The sequence below is a fragment of the Enhydra lutris genome, unplaced genomic scaffold, assembly GCF_002288905.1.
Source record: "Enhydra lutris kenyoni isolate GAN:26980312 unplaced genomic scaffold, ASM228890v2 scaffoldscaffold11, whole genome shotgun sequence".
In the NCBI taxonomy this organism is placed as follows: domain Eukaryota; kingdom Metazoa; phylum Chordata; class Mammalia; order Carnivora; family Mustelidae; genus Enhydra; species Enhydra lutris.
The window spans coordinates 16,475,276-16,496,288 of NW_019154095.1; the positions used below are offsets into that span (position 1 = coordinate 16,475,276).

A 21,013-nucleotide genomic window follows, 5' to 3' on the forward strand; every position below is an offset into this window, starting at 1 on the left:
TGTTAAAATCTGTATACTGATATATAACATATTTTAATAATTTTTTTCCTAGATTCAAGGTGCACCAGGCAGTTCAACAAGCTATTGAACAAAATCTGGATTCCATTATATTGATCTTTCTTGAGGAAATTCCAGATTATAAACTGAACCACGCACTCTGTTTGCGAAGAGGGATGTTTAAATCTCACTGCATCTTGAACTGGCCAGTTCAGAAAGAACGGGTAAACGCCTTTCATCATAAATTGCAAGTAGCACTTGGATCCAGAAATTCAACACATTAAATTTATTTCAAGACTAAGGTAACAGAGGAGTAACTTTCCTAACTTAAAAAGTTTTGCGGTCAATTTAGGTTTTATTTGAAAATAATGTTGAACTGTTTATTCATTTTTAGAGAGTATTGTCCCACGATTCTGTCTCTTCTCTCTCTCTATTGCCGGTCTTTTATCACCAGCTGAGTTAATTGGACCCAAAATAAACATATAAGAATATCTTCTACAAGTGAATGCACAGTTGGTTACTGAGGTCTAAGACAACTTTAAAAAGTTTTAAAACATTCCTCATTTAAAGAAAATATAGAATTATGAGAAGGTTTCTGACCATTACATTTGGATTTTTTTTGGATGCACTCATAGTAGAATAAGAGATAATGGTTTTAGTGGATACAATATTATTTCAACTGAAAAGAGTACATTTAATATACATACCCCAATTTTTGAAAGCTTAGGTGTAGTATTTTTTCAATTGGAAGGCTTTTATTTTAGTGGTGCCTGTCTCACTGTCGATTTTGTGAAGTTTTAAATCCCATTTTAATATACAGATTCATGGTCAGAAAACATTTGCAGTGCATTTTGATCACTTAGTAAAATAAATATTTTAATAAACACTTATTTATATTTTCCTGATATTTGGGCTTCTGCCATAGGTGTTAGAAGAAACAATTCTCTTATTTAGAAGTAGTACCCAAAAAAAAAAAAAAAAAAAAAAAAAAGGATTACAGAAAGGCTTGTTTCCTGAACATTAATTAGTAGATTGGCTTTATGGAAATAAAATATTCTTTTCTCTTAGTCACAGACTCAGGAGATGGCCCTGGTCGAATCATTTGGTCCCAGTGAGATTCTTTGACTCCTGATCTTGAAAATAATGATGATAAACAAAATCTTATATAATCCCATATAATTAATAATGACCATGGTATAGTACATTCACATGAAATATATTATCTTGTAAAATATGCTGTGTACATGTTAGTCCTTCTCTAGAAAGACTATTATTTTAAATTTTATTTTTGTCTTACAATGAAAAGAATCTAATTATGGAAATAGACAAGCAGTGCTTTCTAAAACTTTTATAGTTCTGGTATTTAAATATAAGAAAGGGTTGAAATGATAAAGCTGAGTTAATTCCTATATTAGAAGCACCTCTTTGCTAAATTTAGGGAATATTTGAGGTGTCACATTTTGGAACTTTGATTGAAATTGTTCAATATTCTCAGGGCTAAGCTCACAGAACTCTGCAAGAAATAATATTCACTGCATTGTTGGTTCCGAAAGAGTCTATATCTCTCAACAATGTGAATGTGCGGAGGACTCATTTTCACTTTCCCATTATACATCAGCCTTGCCCACGAGACACTTGTTTTATAGCTTTTTTTTGTTAAAATGTGTTTATTGCCCGTGAAATAATCTTGTTCTATTTTGGCATGATAAACTATAAACAAACAAGCAAATAAATAAATTAATTAAATTATATTTTTATGATGCCAAAATAAGATTCACAATGACTATTTTTCTTGATGTGCTTTGTATGTTATCTATGTATCAATGGTCTCAAGTTCATTAAAATATTTCTAAGTGAATTTTTATTATGAATTAATGTTTCATCAGTTGTGAAAAGGCTTTCATTCTCTTACTTATTTGCCTATAAGATAGTTGATCAAATGGCCACAATTTAAATTGAGTTCAAATGTAATTTTCTTGAAGTTGTTGAATAGATGAGGAGATGCACAAGAGATGGCCCATTTAACTGAATATAAATCAAGCTAATAAAAGGTGTGAGCCTTGACTTGTGTTTGACCTACACAGGAAGAAACATCCTGAACTTCTGTAAGCTGTCCTTTATAATTGTTCTCAGGGGGAGTCCTTGTCCCTGGGGTTCCAAACAAGGGAAGTGCAGAAAGGATGTTTGTCTGACCTATTTAATTTCCAAGAGCAAAGTGACTTGTTTGACTGCTCTCAAGGTGCCATCATATTATCTGTTCACTCTATTTTCTTCCTGTTTTTCACTTTCAAAACAAATTCCAGCTGAATCAACATTGAGTTAAAGATAAATTTAGGAATTTAGATTTTACCTAAAAATGACACCTTGTTTGATTGTAATGAGAAGTAAATGCTCTCAATTTGTTAGTGAGGAGGGGGTTTTCAATGCCATTTTATTTAATAAGTTCTAATTATTCAAATGTCTACTTTGGATTATTTGCAAAGGGAACTCAATAGTGAGTGATGGTGGTCATTGGAAAATGTAAAGAATGTTCCATAGGAAGAGCTTAAAAAATATTTCTTGCAATCTATAGAGGCAGAAAGCAGACTATTGGTTGTCTGGACATAGGGATGGGAATAGGGAGTAAATACAGGTGGTACAAGAGATTTTGGGGGTGATGAAAATGTTCTAAAATTGGAATGTGGTAATGATTGTACAACCCTGTAAGTTTTTACTAAGAATTATCGAATCATATTCTCAAAACAGGTGAATGTTATGGCATATGAATTATATATTAATACAGCTGTTAGAAAAATAGTATTCAAGGGGCAGCTACATGGGCTCGCCATGTGTGAAGCATGATGGGACCCGATAGGATATGAGCCAAGTTGTAGAAAGTGAGGCAAGAAGAGTTAGGGTAGGAAGGGACTATCAAAGATGGACCTGAACAAAAGGTTCCATGGAAGAGGATCAGACCCTTCAAAGTGGGTAGGATTTCCTTGAGTGAGGAGGCAGGTGGCAGAATGAAAAGTGAGATGGAAGGGAGGGAGGCATAACCTTGGTGTTGGATGGTCACAGGGATGCCGCAGAGGAGGCAACCATGTTGCAGAGAGCTTGGCAAAGGAATTTAGATTTAAGGAGTCAGGTGTTTTGAAATTGTAACTTTATGGGTTTCAGTTGGCAAAACCAGAAATTATAATAATGTTCCTTCCTGTGACTATGACTTAGATTTATTCGACAACTAGTTGAATAGAGGATGTAACTTCTAACTGGACAGTCCAACCAGCCAGGTGTACTCCCACATCAGCAAAGGAGACTTAAAGCACTAATTTTTTTCCTACAAATGTGGAAATCCATATTAAGGTAACCCCCCAAAAAAAGGCCAACCAATGGGTCAGTAGTTGCTAATTACGCTAGGTGATATATTAGCCATTTTTAGCTCTTGCAAGTCCTCAGCCTTGCTCCATCTGCCTGTGCAAGGGAGACAGTGGTGCTATCATGTGACTTTCCCCCCACCTGCTCAACAAGCCATCTTGCATACATTGGGCAGGAGTCATGGGACTTTTCAATGATGGAACTTTTCTGGGTCTGTGTGAAAATGGCTGGGTAGCCAGTTTTGAAATCTTAGCTCCCTTTTATCTTGAGTTGGTTCCCCAGGAAATAGACCCTGGGATGGGGAGGTACCTGCAGCAGGTTTGGGGGTATGCTCTGATTTATGAGGGAGTGAAATCAACTGGATTGGGAAGAGGGAGAATGATGAACTGTGATGCAGTCACTAGTTGTAGCAGAGGTCCTAGCAGACCCCAGGGAAATGGCCCTACAGGTTTCATGCCAAAAAGGGGGCTGAACCACTCTACCCTCATCTCAGCCAATCAATATTGGATGTAGGCAGTCCTAGGAAGGAAGCGTGCCCTTGAGCAAAAAGCTTTGCCCAAAGGCAATTCCAAAGGAGGAGCTCAGTTGGGAAGCACGAGGGGTGAACTCGCCCAGCAGCTGGAGGAATAGGTCCCCGGGTCCCGGAGGTGAGATCTGAGCCGGTCACTACAGCATCCACGACACCTTCCAAGGTATTTAAAAATTAAAATATCTGTAGCTCAGCTGGTTCCTTTAAGTACTTCTGTAAGCTTCCAACCTTTTTTTTTTTTTTTAAGTAAAGTCTCTTCTAGACATTCTGGAAGACAAACGGCTTCATAGGAAGCCAACATTAAAAACAAACAAACAAACACAAAGATGCTTTAAGAGTGTCAGTGTCTCCCAGTCAAGAACAAGTTGGGTTTATTACTCACCAAAATAAAGGAGGATACACAGCATGGAGATGGGGTGGGGTGGGCGGGATCTCAGTAAGAAGGTGTGTGAAAGGTTTGGGCTTTCCTTGGGTGATTTGGGGGAGGGCTTATGGAAGCAGAGTTTCCTTCTAGATTTCATGCTGTTAGAGAGGGGGAAATTTTGTGAGGCTGATAGAGAGCGGGCACCTTTATCTCAATAAAGCTTGTCTGTAGAGAGAAGAGACTAGAACCAGAATAAAGTTGTACTTGGTAAAGAAGTAGCAGCCGCTTAGCCAAGAAGTGTTTATGATATTTTGAAGGTGGCATGGTGACCTTATTTTTATCTGTGCTTATGCAAAATTAGGAAGTGATCACGTTTTGTCTCATTTTCTGGTGTCGACATTGCCTTGTCTGAGGTTGGTATTCTGCGAGGATGTTTCTGTCCTGTAAGAGGACAACATGGTCCAGCTGGGAGTGCTGGGCCGGCTGCTGGATCTCAGCGACTGCTCTTTGTTTTTCTCTGTAGCTTTTATTTTTTTTTTAATTTATTTTTTTTATTTTATTTTTTATAAACATATAATATATTTTTATCCCCAGGGGTACAGGTCTGTGAATCGCCAGGTTTACACACTTCACAGCACTCACCATAGCACATACCCTCCCCAATGTCCATAACCCCACCCCCTTCTCCCGACCCCCCTCCCCCCATCAACCCTCAGTTTGTTTTGTGAGATTAAGAGTCACTTATGGTTTGTCTCAGTAGCTTTTAATGCTACTGGTTCCTTGAAGAGATACCGTTTCATCTTAGCAAGCACATGGTTGCAAGTGCCAGAAACTCAGCATTGTTTAGGCAAAAAGGAAGAGAGTTTGTGGTCTACAACCCAACAGGAAAAGGGCAGAGACATAACCAGCTGTCAAGGAGAACCAGAACAGGGGCTCAAACACCACCACATCTCATCCTTACTCCTCTCTCTACATTATTTAATGCCCTTGGTTTGTACTGCTAGAAGAGGGGGTGCCCGGGATGGCTTAGGCTCCCAGTTCATGTCCATAATCCCAGTTTCTACAACCTCAGGAAAGTCCCCCAGTTGGCACGGTTTGGGGTGATATCCATGCCGTGGCCATGGCAGTGGAGTCCTGTGGTTGGCAGCACCCACCAGAACCAGGTAGATAGAATGCTGTTTCCTGAAGAGCCGAGCTGGACAGGCCCTGTGGTTCATGTCCACCATCTGAGACGTGTAGAACTGGCCTAGTGAAAACACTGTACTCAGTAAAGTACAAACAGGAAACTGGATTAGTCTTTCTTCCTCTCAAGCTCTTTTTAAGAAAATTCTACCATCTGGATGAAACCTCGGGCTTGTCCTAGAGCTCTTCGGACATTCTGAGATAGTACAGAGGGTTGTCCAAGCTCGTCGTCACCAACCTCTGGTCCAGTAGTAATAACAAACTCTTGCCCAGTTAGGCTCCTCTACTTCTCCAGCTGGGGTCTGCTTCCTTCTGCTGGAAGATCCCATTGAAGGGGTTGATGGTGTTGGTTTCTTGTCTCTCTCATCACTCTACCTGCTTTCCCACTGGCTAGCTGAGCACCCCTAGAATCTCAGGAGTTCAGAACACAGAGGGATGGAGGGACATCAAGGAGAGATGGCTACACTTGCCCAGTATGGACATGATCTAGCCTCTGGGCCTTGGCAGCGTCATGCTGGGTGGCTGCCTCTTTCTTTCATGGGATGCTCTTGTCACTTCTTCACAGATGCAGGATCTTCCCTTGGAGCCCAACTCACAGGCAAGGCACGGCTGTGCTCAGTCATTCCCAGCACTGAATCTTTGGGTGATGGACCGGCATCTAATAAAATGAATTCAAAACTTTCCATCACCCTGTCTTCACCCAGTCTTTCAAACTTGTCTCCACTATTGCTGTCTATATCTAAGGTCCTGACTGGTGTTCCTCACTGGTCTTCCAAAATAACATCCCATAAAAGGCCCCTGCCAAGTAAGTGTGGGAAGCAGTATATGCCATGTCCTCCTCTCAGAAAGACACCGTGATCATCAGGGTATCACAAAGCTCTAAGATGTCCTGCTTTAAAGACAGGCATTTAACTTCTCATGATTGAGCCATTCCCTAAGACCAATTTCATCATAGAACTCTTCTTACCATCTGACTTGTTAACATCCTGCTGATGCATGCTCAGCATCACATGCTCTGGCAAATCTAAAGATTTATTTATTTATTTATTTGACAGACAGATTACAAGTAGGCAGAGAGGCAGGCAGAGAGAGAGAGGAGGAAGCAGGCTCCCTGCCAAGCAGAGAGCCCAATGTGGGGCTCGATCCCAGGACCCTGGGATCATGACCTGAGCCGAAGGCGGAGGCTTTAACCCACTGAGCCACCCAGGCGCCCCACACTTTTGCAAATCTAACTGTAAATGTTAGACTAAAGTTTGCAGCCGTGGACATAGAAAGGAAACAGACACATTCAATTTGGTGAAAACATATGTTTACCATCCAGAGATTTTTTTTAAGGTTTTTTAATTATTTATTTGACAGAGAGAGAGAGGCAGGCAGAGAGTGGGGGGAAGCAGGCTTCCCACTGAGCAGAGAGCCTGACTCGGGGCTCAATCCCAGGACCCTGAGACCGTGACCTGAGCCGAAGGCAGAGGCTTAACCCCCTGAGCCCACCCAGGTGCCCCTACCATCTAGAGATTTTATTATGTTTCTGGGGGAGACCACAAACAATAGGGAATCAGGGAATCAGGATGCTCCAGAATTTCCTCTAACCTCCCCCAGCTGTGCAGTAACTATTCCAAGAAAATGCTGGGATTCCATTGACAATGGTCCAAGGAGTTCTAGTCCCCACCGAAAACCTTAGTCCACATTTGAAGTTCTGTAGTGTGTGTGTGTGTGTGTGTGAGAGAGAGAGAGAGAGATCTTGCCTTTTCTTCTCTTGCTTCACTTCCAAAACAGTAAATACTCACAAACCAGAACTCAAGCTACACGGAACTGCTTGGCGGTTTCCCTCGCCCGCCTGGCTCTTTCACGTTTCCATCAGTATGTAAACGTGGTTCTGCTTTCACAGCTGTTCCTACATCCTTTTCTTGGCAAAAACATGCCATTTCAAGGGTTAGGTCAGGCATCAGCTTCTCCAATCAGGAGACCTAACCCTTGGCCTAATCTGACCTACCTTGAAACTCTCACAGCTTTCTCAGCACATCTCCTCCTTGGGGTGAGCTAGTCGGCTTTTATCCCGTGCCAGGCACTCTTGGATAGAAAGAGCTCAATTTCTTAAACAGTGTGCGTGCCTGCAAAGGGTCTGCAGAGGATGTAACCTTAAGACCCACCATTGCCGGTGCAAGAATCTGTGCCAGTCCTGGCGAGAAGGGGCTTGGAGCAGCCATGTGGCTCTGGAGGGGGCTCTTGGGTCAGAGCCTTTGCTCTGCTCTGCTTGTTTACTGAAAATAACCCCTCAGTGCAAGGGGATTTGGAAAGCTGTTCTTCTGCTCAGGTTGTTTTGGTGTAAAGCAATCCTGACTGGGATAAACACTGGGTCAAGTGAGATCGTCCTTCCTCAGAGAAACCCTGTTACCTAAGCAGTGGTAAGAAACAGAGGGTCCCTCTAGACTTCCCTGTTAACAGTTCCGACTTCCCAGCTCGGCCGCTTACCAATTCTGCAGCTCCTGATGTAACCTCTCTCTGGTGGCTCATCTGGCATTTTCTGGGCTTAAAGGACATGTGCTCCCAACAAGAAACCTGGCCCAGAGGAGAGGGGAGCAGGCAGAACGCCCCCACCCCAACACACACACACACACTCCTTAGGAAACAGCTGGCGATTTCAACATAAGAGCAGAGTCTGTCAAGGAGAAAGAGGTACTTAGGGGATGGTCTAGCAGTTGGAAGCTGGAGTTTCTGTTACACCGGAATTCATTCTTTTGGGCAGAAAGGTAGCGGAAAGGGTCACTGGGCCTTCGTGGGCTAAAGGCTGTTTTCCAAGCCCAGGTGTCATTTCTCCACTTGGGCTGCACTTGGAGAAAATTACGCTTCTGAACGCTATCAAACAGCACCAAAACACAAGGGAATCCCCTGTTTCTCCAAGATGTGACTGAGTGAAATATCTCACATATACTTTGCCGATTAATATATAATCAGCAATATATATTAATATATATATTTTTTTCAAGTCCTTAGCCCATTTTTTTTCCTTAGCCCATTCTTAAATCGAGTTCTTTTGCATGTGTGTGTAGGGTGTGGGGGGTTGTTGTTTGTTTTTTTGTTTTGTTGTTGAGTTACAGGAGTTCCCCCGAAGTTTCTAGAACCAATATTGATGTGTGGTGGTGGTGGTAGTGTTTCTCCACTACCAGGCAATTCTCCAACACCAGCTGGGTGTACTACAATTTAACTCGGTGCCAACACCGTCTACTGGAGGGCCAGATCCCATAGTTTAAGGGCTCAATCCTGCAAGACTGTTTTCCCCGCTCCTTTACGTTAGGCACTAGTCACAAGTCCAGGGTGTCCCCAGCACTGCTGACAGGACAACTACAAATCCGAGGTTCAAATGACCCCCTTCTTGGGTTTGACCCCTTATTGAGTACTACAGGAAATGCTATGATTATAAGGCAGGATAACCCTTATTTCCCCTTTGCTGATGATTAGTTGAGGGATGGACCTTTAATCTAGTTCTAGGCAATGAGACTCAGTTGGTCAGCTTGAGAAGCTTCTGGAAAGTATCTTGTTCCTTAATGAGAGGGAGAAAGAGAGAGTGGGCTGTACCTTCTTTTTGCTCTGACTGTAGTTATTTGAGGGAAAGATGGTTGGTGCTGAGGGTGCCATCTTGGGACCACGAGGAAACAAGCCATAACACTCTGATAATGTATGAACAAGAAAGAAAAAGAAAAAAAAATATTTGGTGTCTCCGAAGCTGTTGGCAGTTTAGGACACCATTCTCAGAACAAGTTTCTCAGAACAAGTTTATCGTGGGCTTCTTGCACTGTGAGTGCTTGAAAGCACTCATGAAAGCACCTTCACAGCCTCGTCTATCCGTCTGCTCTCTGTCTGTGCTGTGTCTGCTCCTGTGCCCAGGAGATGTGGTCATGAGCTTGTCATCATCTCTGTGATCTAAAGCTTCTATTGGATCAATTTAAAGTTGTTCTTTAGTATTTTTCCTTTAGTAGAATCCAGAACCCTCAATCAAATACAAAGCCAATTTTTCCTGAAGCTTTTGAGGTTTTGATCTCTTTCCTTTTCTTTTATTGTATTTGTCATTGAAAACAAGTAATAGGAAGGAACTTACCAAGGGGCGCCTGGGTGGCTCAATGGGTTAAATCCTCTGCCTTTGGCTCAGGTCATGATCTCAGGGTCCTGGGATCGAGCCCCACATCGGGCTCTCTGCTCAGCAGGGAGCCTGCTTCCCCCTCTCTCTCTGCTTGCCTCTCTGCCTACTTGTGATCTCTGTCTGTCAAATAAATAAATAAAATCTTTAAAAAAAACAGGAACTTACCGAAAATGTTCAAATAGTATAAAAATTTATAACCTTGGAAGTGAATGGAGCTACTACAATTTCCTTCCAGATCTTCCCTCAGGTTATTACTTTACCCTGAGAAATATGATAAAAACTAATATCATATAATAAAATGGCATCTGAGAGCTTACCCTGTGTTAGGCTCTGTTTCAGTTGCCAAGCATGTCTTAATTAATATAACTCTCAGAAAGTACCATTATTTCAGATAAGAACGATTTTCATCCCTGGATTATAGTTGAGGAAACTAAGGTACAGTAAGAGGCATGGGTGTTGACCCATGGCAGAGACGATAACAACCTGGGGAGGCTGGCTCCAGAGTCTACCATATTCTATTGTGGTTGTTTGTATTTGTTGAATCAACAAATATCTTTTACTATTAAGAAGCTTTAAATTTTTTTTAAGATTCTATTTATTTATTTGACAGACATAGATCACAAGTAGGCAGAGAGGCAGGCAGGGTGGGGCGGGAGAAGCAGGATCCCCGTGGAGCAGAGAGCCCGATGCCATGCCGGGCTTGATCCCAAGACCCTGGGATCATGACCTGAGCTGAAGGCAGAGGCTTAACCCACTGAGCCATCCAGGCGCCCCGAAGCTTTAAATTTCTTTAAAGACTTCTTTATTCATGTGAGAGGGGACAAGGGGTAAAGGGAGCGAGGAGGGAGACCAGTGCTCCCCACTGAGTGCTTGGAACCTGAGTTGGAAGAGGGGTTCAGTCTCACCACCCTGAGATTATGACCTGAGCCAATACGAAAGCCCAAATCTCAACTGACTGACCCACCCGAGTGCGCCAAGAAGCTTTAAATTTTTTATAATCAAATCTGATAGTCTTTTTCCTTGTAGGTTCTGGCCTTGGTGTCATGCTCCCTAAGTCAGGCAGTTTAAATTCTTAAACAGATTAATTACTCGGGTTATTTGTTTTAACTTTCAGGTTTCCAAAACATAACATTTCTTCATAGCAACATGGTCATGACTTCCCAATATTTTTTCAGTGATGCAGCCAAGCATCATTATACACGTCGGAAAACCAATTCCTCTAATTGTTTATTAGCCAATCTAACCAGAAGAATTTTAGCACATAAAATCCTGCTTGGACGTAAAGTCTTTTTAAAAAGCAACACTGCCACAGTTAGAAGCGATGGTTTACTGCATTCACTTTCACGACTACACCTGAGCTAGATCTTTGTGGTACAGCACCTGGGGCTCATGTTTTGAGAATGGTAATTAACAGAGAAGCCTGGTAGCATCTGTCTGAAAGACTGTTGACGGATGAACAATGGGAGTTAAAGACCTAGCATCTTGCTAAGAATTGTTTACCATGTTTGCAATTACAAGCCATTTTGAAAGGACCTTCAGACAAAAGGATCAATCCTTCATTTGCTCTGCCTTCCTCATGAGGCGGAGTGGCCAGAATGTTTTATCCACTGCTTTCACGGACAGTGATACTGCTCTCCCACTCCCCCCACCCCCATCCTTTCTGTGATTCCTGCCATTCTCCATGTAGATTTGAGACAATGAAGATTTTCATTTGTAACCAGCTTTATAGAGCAAATACCCCGTTAAAGATCTCTGTAAACATACCACCCAGACACTATGATCACGAAGTACCCCAACAAGGAATTAATACCCAAATAGTGCATTTGTTTCCTAGGGCTGCCATAACGAAGTGCCACAGACTGGGCGGCTCAAAACAGCAGAAATTGATTCTGTCATTGTTCTGGGAAATGTAAGTCGGTATTAGGTGCTGGTAGAGCCATGCCCTTTCTGAGACCTACAGGGAAGAAACTTCCTTGCCTCTTTCTAGCTTCTGGTGATGGCTGTCAATCCCTGACAGTCCTTGGCTTGCAGATGCCTCACTCCAGACTCTGCCTCTATCAATACCTGGTGTTCACCCTCTGTGTTTGTCTTCAGGTTTCTCTCTTCTTAAGCGCATGGCAGCCATATTGAACTAGGGCCCATCCTAATGACCCTGTATTAATTTGATTACATCTGTAAAGACCCCATTTCCAAATAAGGCCACTTTCACACAGAGAGTTAGGGAGTTTCAGACTGAGAGTTAGGACTTCAGCATATCTTTTTGGGGGACATGATTCAGGCAAGATAGATAGAATACCTGTAGACACAACTTATAGGTAGAATACTTTCAAGCCAGGTTCTGGAAGAATAGGAGGTTTTCTGTAGTCTTTTCTTTTTTTATAATATTTTATTTATTTATTTGACAGACAGAGATCACAAGTAGGCAGAGAGGCAGGCAGAGAGAGAGGAAGGGAAGCAGGCTCCCTGCCGAGCAGAGAGCCAATGCGGGGCTCAATCCCAGGACCCTGGGATCATGACCTGAGCCGAAGGCAGAGGCTTTAACCCACTGAACCACCCAGGCGCCCCTTTTCTGTAGTCTCATTAACAGTATCTATATACTTCAAGAAAAACATGTGCATAGAAAGGAAGTGGCTAGTAACGTAAGCACAGAAATATCTAAAATAAGGTAGCTCTTCTAAGAGGGAAGAGGGTGTTGGCTATATGGTTACTGTCCCTTTGTTATAAAACATATATATGACATATATATGTCATTCATATATATATATATATCAGTCATATATATATATATATATAAAACTTACTCCCCTTGATTTGATTCTCTGCTCACTTAACAATCTCCCAACTGAATTTGGTCTTAACAGGAATTCTTCTCATAGGAAAAGAGCAGAAGACAGCTCTGTGGTTGTGTAATTATTAGTTACCACATTTGAACTTGGGCTTATACACCAGTATTTTTTGAGTCAGGTTAGTGGAGCTCCATCCTAAGAGGCCGGTCAGCTCTGAAGGTCTTGGGCTGATCAGATTTTTGAGTCTGAAAAATCAGGAACTCTGAGATGTGGCAGCAAACAACGTACTGCTTCCCAGGAACTGGGTGACTTGAACCAGGCTTCACTCAGTAGTGATTCTCCTTTGCTGTCTGTCCTTCAAGTTACAGTGCATATGTTCAGACTCAATCAGATGATTAGCAGCTTAGACACTGAAAGTGCATACTCTAGAAATGACCTCTACTTATCTTGAGGATTTAATTGTTCTATGAACCAGAATCAAGATCCTTATGAAATAAACAGAAAACCTTTAGGAAACAGTTTAAATCTTGAATGAGTACTGTATGAAAACAGAAACAGTTCAATCAGTTCAATGTTCTAATTCTCCTAATACACCGCTGAGGCCACCTGGCAAGTTGCTACAAAAGAGAAACAATGAGAACAGGGGAAGATTGATGGTCCCAAACCATGCTGCTTTCTGTTTCCTTGCATGATGATAGAGTTGGTGCCACTTGTCTGATTTGACCCTGAGACCTTGGCCTCTAGTTTCTAGTTACTTTTCCCCCCTTTCCCTCATTTTGATTCTTCACAGTGTGCTGGTGCTTTATATGCTGCAATTGCATGCTCTTCCCTTTCCCAACATCCAAGGCCTTTTATAATCTGACCCTTCTCTGCCTTGTCTCTTACTTCTCTTAAGCACACATGTGCTCTTCCTGCCTCAAGCTAATGCTGACTGCGGTGCCTGTCTTGCTTTCTGGGGCACTCACCTGACACTTAGCTTGTGATATTAAGCTGATTATTCCACATTGTGGGAAGAGAACGTCTCCTTTCTTACATCTTCATGCTTAACACAATTGTGAAGTAGAAAAGTGCCCCGTGTTTGATCATGGTAGTTGGACACAGAAAAGGGCTCATGATAGGCTAGCTGTCTTCAAGCCAATGAAAAGCTTGGCATTATTATAGAAATGTCCCATGGCTCAGAATCCAGTTTGATAACTTGCAAAAGACTAATGTATATAGTAGTGACTATCAGTTAATTTATTCACTACCAGCCTTATTCATCTCCTTTCCTCACCTCAAATCAGAAAATAAACCTCCTGAGATCAAAACAGAAACTCTCTACTAAACATTAATTAATGGACAAACCCTGTCAATATTTTAGTTTTAAATCTTGCTCAAAACTGACCCCATCCCCTTGCAGATATATTTACACTCCTAACTTCACCTTGCACACATTTCTTCAGATTTAGCAAAATGCAATTTAGTCCACTTAAGAAAGAACTCTTATCTTTCATATCTGCCTTTGAGTTTGTATCCAGTCAGTCTGATTATAGTTCGAGTTCTCAAACATTTTAGTTATAAAATCTCTTGGTTCACTCCAATAGGTGTTTAGAACACATGCATTGTATATGGGTTTTACTATCAGAGCCCCGATCTTCTTCCCGAGTTCTTAGGGTGAGGCATCCTGCTGTTATTCCCCTAGGCCATCTTCAGTGACACACTTTGAACTTTGCCCTGAGGTGGCAGGAGTGGGCACTGCTGTTTCAAGTCCTGAATACACCTGAATATATGTTTGTACGGACCTTCCCTCCTATCAGAGATCTGGCCATCCTCCTGACCCTGGCGCATTTGGTTTTGCCGAATCTTTCGACAAGATCTTTTGGAGCCAGGTTTATCTTTCTCAGGGTGATGGCGAAACTGCAGTGTTCCTTTAAGGCACGAATCAAGGAAGGGAGCGAGTGTGAGCTTTGTGTACGCAGCCCCAGGCTGCAGTCTGGGGCCCAATTAGCAATGAGCTAAGCAGGGTTTTTGTTTAGCTTAGCAACCGCCTGCGCGGTCCCGGGGGCCCGTTGGGGTATCTCTGGCGGGCGGAGGCCCAGATCAACCTCCAGCCCGCGGTGGCGCTGGGCGGCTGCGGCACGTCGCCTCCGTGGGCTTCCAGACCTTTGGCCCTCGGGGGGTCTCGAAGCACCTCCCGAGAGTGAGGCAGAGAAGGGGCTGCTCCCCACAGAGGGTGGCCGCCGCCCGCAGTCTCGGCACTCCGTGGGCGGACCAGGCTGTCGGGGAAGGTCAGTGGAAAGCCGAGCGGGGCTGAGCGCCGGGAGAGGCTCCTTGGCCGGGAGAGAGCGCCAGAGGCCGCCTAGGCTCGGCGTGGGACGCGGACCGCAGGACGCGCGCCCCAGCCCCGGAGCCCGGGTCCGACCCCTGAGGGCGGCGGTGGATGGAGCCCGGCAGCCCGGCTTCCTGTGGTCTGGAGGTCCAGGCAGCAGCGGGGACAGCATCTCCAAGGCTGGGACATGAAGGTCGCTGTGTTGGACTTGGGGTCTCTGTTTGCCAAAATCTTCAAGACCCCGACGGCGCCCCCCGCGGTCCCCTCGCCGGCCACAGCCTCCAGCCCCTCGGGAGCCGCGGCCAGCGCACGGCGGGCGGGCTCCAGCGCGGGCGCCTCGCCTAGCATGGCCGCGACCCTGACCCCCTTCCCCTTCCCCGCGCGGGCGCCCGACTCCCCCTCGGCCTCCAGGGGGCCGCCCGCCTCGCTCCAGCCCGCGCTCACCGCCTCTCACCCCAGGGTCTCGGGCGCGAGCCGCGCGGCGGAAGCGGCAGGGACGCCCCTCTCGCTGCCCAGCAGCCCCCGCACCGCCGGAGCTCAGCCCCTGCCCCCGGCCCCCGGCAGCAGCGGCTGCGGCGTTGCGGGTCCCCCAGCGCACGCCGTGGCCTCGGCGCGGCAGTCCGCAGGCGCAGGCGGGGTCTGCGCGGCGCTGCCGTCGATCCCGGGCGGCGCGGGCAGCCGCAGTGCCGCCGCGAGCCCACGGAACGCCCGCCAGCCTGGCCCCGGCGAGCGAGAGCCCGGCGCCTGGATGCCGCCCGGGCCCGGCCCCAAGACTCTGTTCTTCACCCTGCCGGACATCGGCGAGGAGTGGGCCTCGGACAGCGACTCGGAGGGCGGCGGAGAAGCGTGAGTAGCAGCGGGGTCCCTGTCGGTCGGGGTTGGGACGCCTCTGCTCCCCCGGCACAGCCACCTCGCCCCGCGCGGGGGAGAAAACCGCGCTATTGGCAGTAACTTACACTGCGTTACGGGGCACCCCCCTTGCACTTCCCCCGAGTCCTTATCGCTCGGCTCCCTGCGCCTTTTGGAAACACGGGGCGACGTGCTTTTGCTCAACTTTGTCAAAGATAATCCTCTCCTGCTTCTCAGCAGAGAGGGAGACCAAGCAGGGCTTGAAGGAAAGGACGGAATTTGGTTTCTCTTCTAACTGAAGCGTTCGTTCAGATCGTTTGATACCCTGCTTTCCTTAGGGACTTGGAGAGGAGGCCTCCGGTCCCTTTCTCTCGTGCAGAATATGCTCGATGTGCAGCCTCACCGAGCACACTCGTTGGCAGCTACGATTTTGAGACGCGGTGAGACACACGGTGCTTCCCTACTTTTCAAAGATCAGCCACAACCCCTATCCCAAATGGCATGGGTTTTCTTTATGTGACATCTCATTAACTTACATATGTACACCATCGTCTGATACACGTGGGATTTGTAAGGCTCAGGACACTTGTGATCATACACCCTAGAGCTTCTGAGTTATTGTCATAGTGCGCTGAGGTACTTCAGAAACGCTGACTGACTTCACGGGAACATTTCACTGGGGACTGGGGAACCCTGTCCTCAACGCACACACAGACACACACACACACACACACACACACGACCCTCTCACCATCGACAGCAGTGATGAAAACATTCATCTAAAAACATGCAGTTTAGAATTAAGGTGAATTTTATTTTTTTTTAAGATTTTATTTATTTATTTGACAGAGATCACAATAAGGCCGAGAGGCAGGCAGAGGGGCGAGGATGGGGGTGTGGGAAGCAGGCTCCCTGCTGAGCCGAGAGCCAGATGCGGGCCTCCATCCCAGGACCCTGGGATAATTACCTGAGCCGAAAGCAGAGGCTTTAACCCCCGGAGCCACCCAGGCGCCCCGATTTTATTTTTTTTTTAATGAGCAGAACATACAGCTAACCTTAGGTGGGTACAGAAATGTTCAGCCTTCCGAATCCTGCAAAAGAATAGTGAAAGGGTCAAAGGCGGACCAGAGGGGCCCATTGACAGATGGAAATTTCTACGTTATAATCTATCTAAGGAAGGACCATCCTGCTGGCCCCGAAACTCTTCCCCACCACTTCCTCCCCTCTCCCAGCCCCATCCCCCAAAGGGACTGGAGAACTTTTGCATTAAAATGGATTCTAACCCTTTCACAATTTAAATAAATGCATTTTCACAATACTGCATGACATTCACCTCTGGGCAAAGGTAAACAAATGATTTCAGGTTGTTTCTTTTTATTTAAAACAACAGAGTAAGAAATACATTAATCAACTGATTTTTCTGGAAGGAAAATCAATTGCATTTGGATAAGTGGTTAGAATACCTATCCTGAGAAATTAGGCCTTTGTTATTGGCTACTGGCCCAGAACACTTGAGCAGTTAATGTTTTATGAGCAAACAGTTCAACACCCTGACTTTAAACTCTAGGCTTAGTGCTTTATACAAACAGACACCCAGACACTCATCGTGGCCGGGGAGAGAACTGATGCTGGTTTCAATTTTCAAGCATCTTAGTCTGTTTCTATTGTCCAAACATTTTTAATAGGCACATTTTGAATGACACTATTTGGCGTTATATACAGAAGTGACTTCTGCATTAGTAAGTGTATCCACTTTTACTGAAACTACAGGCATTGAATTTTAGATAACTGCTATGAGAAATAATATGCATAGATATGTGCATAATCTTTCTGATTAGGTGTGTTCACGCTCTCCTGGGACATCAAACAGCCCTCTGAGTGCACCATTTTTCTTTTGTAGATACACAAATCCTCATATCCCCCTCCTTTCACACCTCATTCCTTTTTCATTTATAAAGTTTACCAAGGGACAAGGAGAAAGGAGGAAAGTATTAAGCTGCTTTTTCCTTTATTACATACAGACCTTTTGCTCCTTAAAGGATATTTTTTTCCCTCCTGGATTTCTGGGTTGGCTATAACACTGAATAAACATTCATCATTCAATGATGAATTTACGTTGTACTAATACAACTTCACCTGCCATTGTATAGATAGCTGCCAGGAATTACTAGCCTGCTTGATTAAAACAGAGTTAATTAGAGATATTAAAATAGAGTATTTGGTTTTGTAAACCCCAGGGACGTGAGTCAGTGGAGGTGATTAATGCAGGAGTAGGAAGAAAAAAGCAGTAGGTAGAGAGAGTATGGAGACTTGGAAACAACTGGAAATAAACCTTTGGGAAACACGAATCCAATGGCAAGACCATGACACTCACTTACAAAGCAAAATCCTCATTCACAGTTTCTATTTCTTTGAAGAAAACCCATGTGTTGTACATTCTGATTCTGTACTGTTCTATGAAAACTAAAAATAGTGAAATTAATTGGAGTGGGAAGAACGTATGCAAACTTTCGATTCTGGGTCTTTTTTCTTTTCTTTTTTCTTTCTTTCTTTCTTTCTTTCTTTCTTTCTTTCTTTCTTTCTTTCTTTACTACACTGCTGTCTAGCAGCATGAATTTTGATCTCTGAACCGTGGATTCAATAAATGAATGCCAGAAGAAAGGCTTGCCCTTTGCATTCCCTGGGGCACACTGGCTGCCACATCTGAAGCAGAGGTAGAGGATACCGAGTTTCCTTCCTCTCCTCGCCTTCTCGCACTCCCAGATGCGTAATCCCACACTTTTTGTCTTCACCCTCACTTCCCCAGGCCCTTCTGCCTTTCCTTTACACCTTGTACCTCACTCACACTCATTCAGTCTCACCCACACACCACACTGCCTTTTTCTGCTTCTGAACTACACAATAACCGCCTTGTGAGATGTAAATGTAAAATAAGATGTAAATGTAAAATAAAAAACAATTTTATTAACTTTTATGGGTAATTGCCTAAAAACCTAGAGGCAATTTAAGTGTCTTTCCTTAAGAATAATTGCTGTCTTGGGTCTTTCTGTTTCGTTGTCTTAGAGTTTCCCCAAAGTGAGTAATGTTTTCTGCTGGGACTTTGCATTTCCACAGGGATGAACAGTGAGCTCAATAGACTATTATCAAATGACTATTACTTTCTATTATACTCTTATGACCATTACCTTTATTAAAAATACTAGTAGCTTGAGTTAGTTATGCACGTATTTGCTTAATTGCCTAGCATTTGCTTCAACCCAAGAAAACAATTTTATTTTTACTGTCTTCTGCAATCGTTTTTTATGCTTTAAATTATCTTCCTTGCTTTGTTATATTTAAAAAATCTCAAAAATCATATTTGAACTAATAATTATATGTTCTGCTATGTATTTAAAGAACACCTTTTGATATTTTTTTCTAATGTAGTAGCTAATATGTGGTATTAGTGGTATTGGTAGGTGCTAGGTACATAAAACCAATCCCATAATGTGGATATAAAATCTTGATAGTTCTGAAATCATACTAGTTAATTTAAATTAGGATTGGGTTTGAAGTCTGATTGACTTCGATCAAATCCCACTTGATAATTTTCCTGAGAATACCAAGAATAGAATAGTAGTTAAGTATTCACCTTCCTTGTCTTTAAGCCTTGCCTTTTCATCCCTAAAATGGGCATTAATAATAATACTGAGTCAAAGAGATACCGTAAGCATTAAAAGTGATGATATATGCAAACATCTCCCATTGGTGTTGGGGACATAAGTACTCAATAAGCAGCTAATTACCTTTGGCTCATAATTATCATTTAGTATCTATTTATTTATCACCCACCATCAGCATTCTTTGTATAAAATACAGTTTATTGCTATGATCTTCAGTAAATATTAACATATGATTTTTCAAAACATAGTTGTTAACATGTGTGTATAAAATATCTCTTCCATTTAAGACCCATACAGAGCTCAATCTTCTGAATGATTGGAGCAACAACTAGAAATAAATCTTATCCTCAAAGAGTAAGAAAAATAAGATGAACACTCAGAGCCCATGAGCCCGTAGTTAGGGGAGAAGGTACCTGTAGATAATGGGAAGGGAATTTGAGTCCTAAAGAATGGGTCAAGTTGGAGCACATAGAGACTTGGGATTTGGAAGGACATTTCAGGAGACTAAAACTGTGTGAGCAAATCATGGAGGCACAAAACTCTATGTCACATAAGGAGTTCAATTTGTTAGGAGCACAGTGTTTGTGAAAAGCCATTAGGAGAAAACCTGGGGAGAGGCTTGGACACCAGACTCTGTTTAGTAAACACTGGAGAGGCCACTAAATGTTTTTAGACAGAGAAGTGGCATAAACTGGACTGAGCTCTAGAAGGATTAAGCTAATGCACAGGAGAGTGTAAGCCCAGAAATAGTAGAAGTCTCTGGCAGTAAAACCCTTGAGTGGTATGAGGGCCTGGGATGCAGATGATAAAAATAAAGATACTGGGATGACCAATATCACTAGAATGGCAACGCCTTGATGCAGCTGAAGGAAGCAAGGAGAGACGAAGATCATTTTACATGGCTGCGAGGAGAATGCCATTAATAAAGTGGGAACGCAGAAGTGGGCTCATGGGGTAGATGAGGAATTCACTTTGGGATGCACATTGAGTTGAAATCTTAGGAAAACAACTGAAGAAGGTGTCAGGCAGAGAGCCGGACATTCGTGAGTGGAACTTGGGAGAAAGATTAAGGACTGGGAATATAAATATGGCAGCTTTCCATATGCAGTTGATGAGAATATGTACAGCAGTTACATATTACAGTGTAATAGCACCTTACAGCCTCTGCAAGATAAAGTGTTCTTTTTTGTTGTTGCTGGGTGTTTAAAGATCTTCTAAAATTAGAGGTGTTTCTTCTCTGTGCTAGACTAGCGTTTCTCAATATGTGTCCCATCCGTCACCTGTTCCCAATCCATGACAAGATAGCTACAGGGTCGGGGCGCCTGGGTGGCTCAGTAGGTTAAAGCCTCTGCCTTCGGCTCGGGTCATGATCCCAGGGTCCTGAGATCGAGCCCCCCATCGGGCTCTCTGCTCAGCGGGGAGCCTGCTTCCCTTCCTCTCTCTCTCTCTGCCTACTTGTGATCTCTGTCTGTCAAATAAATAAATAAATAAATAATCTTAAAAAAAAAAAGATAAGTACAAGGAGTAAGAGTAAGTATTCAGAAACTTCTATAGCAATTGACTGAGTAACTTTATGGCTATTGGCTTATAACAAAACATTTCTATTTGGTGCATCTTTTTTTTTTCCCATTTCATTTTCTAGCTAATTGATTTTTATTATGCTTTGACAATATTTATCCACAAAGAATTGGAAAAATATTTTTTAAATAGTCTGACACTGCACAATAGTTTGAGAAGCACTGAGGCAGACTTGACTTAAATACCTTTAGACCACAAGGGGCAAAATATTTCAGGACACCGAGAGAGAAGAGACCCGCCAAGTGATTCTACTGTCTTTTTACTCT

At 43.6% G+C, this 21,013-nt stretch overlaps 1 protein-coding gene across 2 annotated transcripts in view; it reads left to right on the forward strand.

Annotated features, from left to right (window-relative positions):
* LOC111144566 (toll like receptor 3) overlaps positions 1–21,013 on the forward strand; it is an 80,290-nt gene that overhangs the window by 17,434 nt on the left and 41,843 nt on the right. Inside the window, exon 7 of one of the 2 annotated variants that reach the window (XM_022498906.1) lies at positions 53–299. In XM_022498906.1, coding sequence (XP_022354614.1) covers positions 53–281 — 229 coding nt within the window. In that variant the 3' untranslated portion in view covers positions 282–299. Of the gene's footprint in view, positions 1–52; positions 968–21,013 lie in introns of those variants that run through there. The other variant, XM_022498905.1, reaches the window with a different exon arrangement.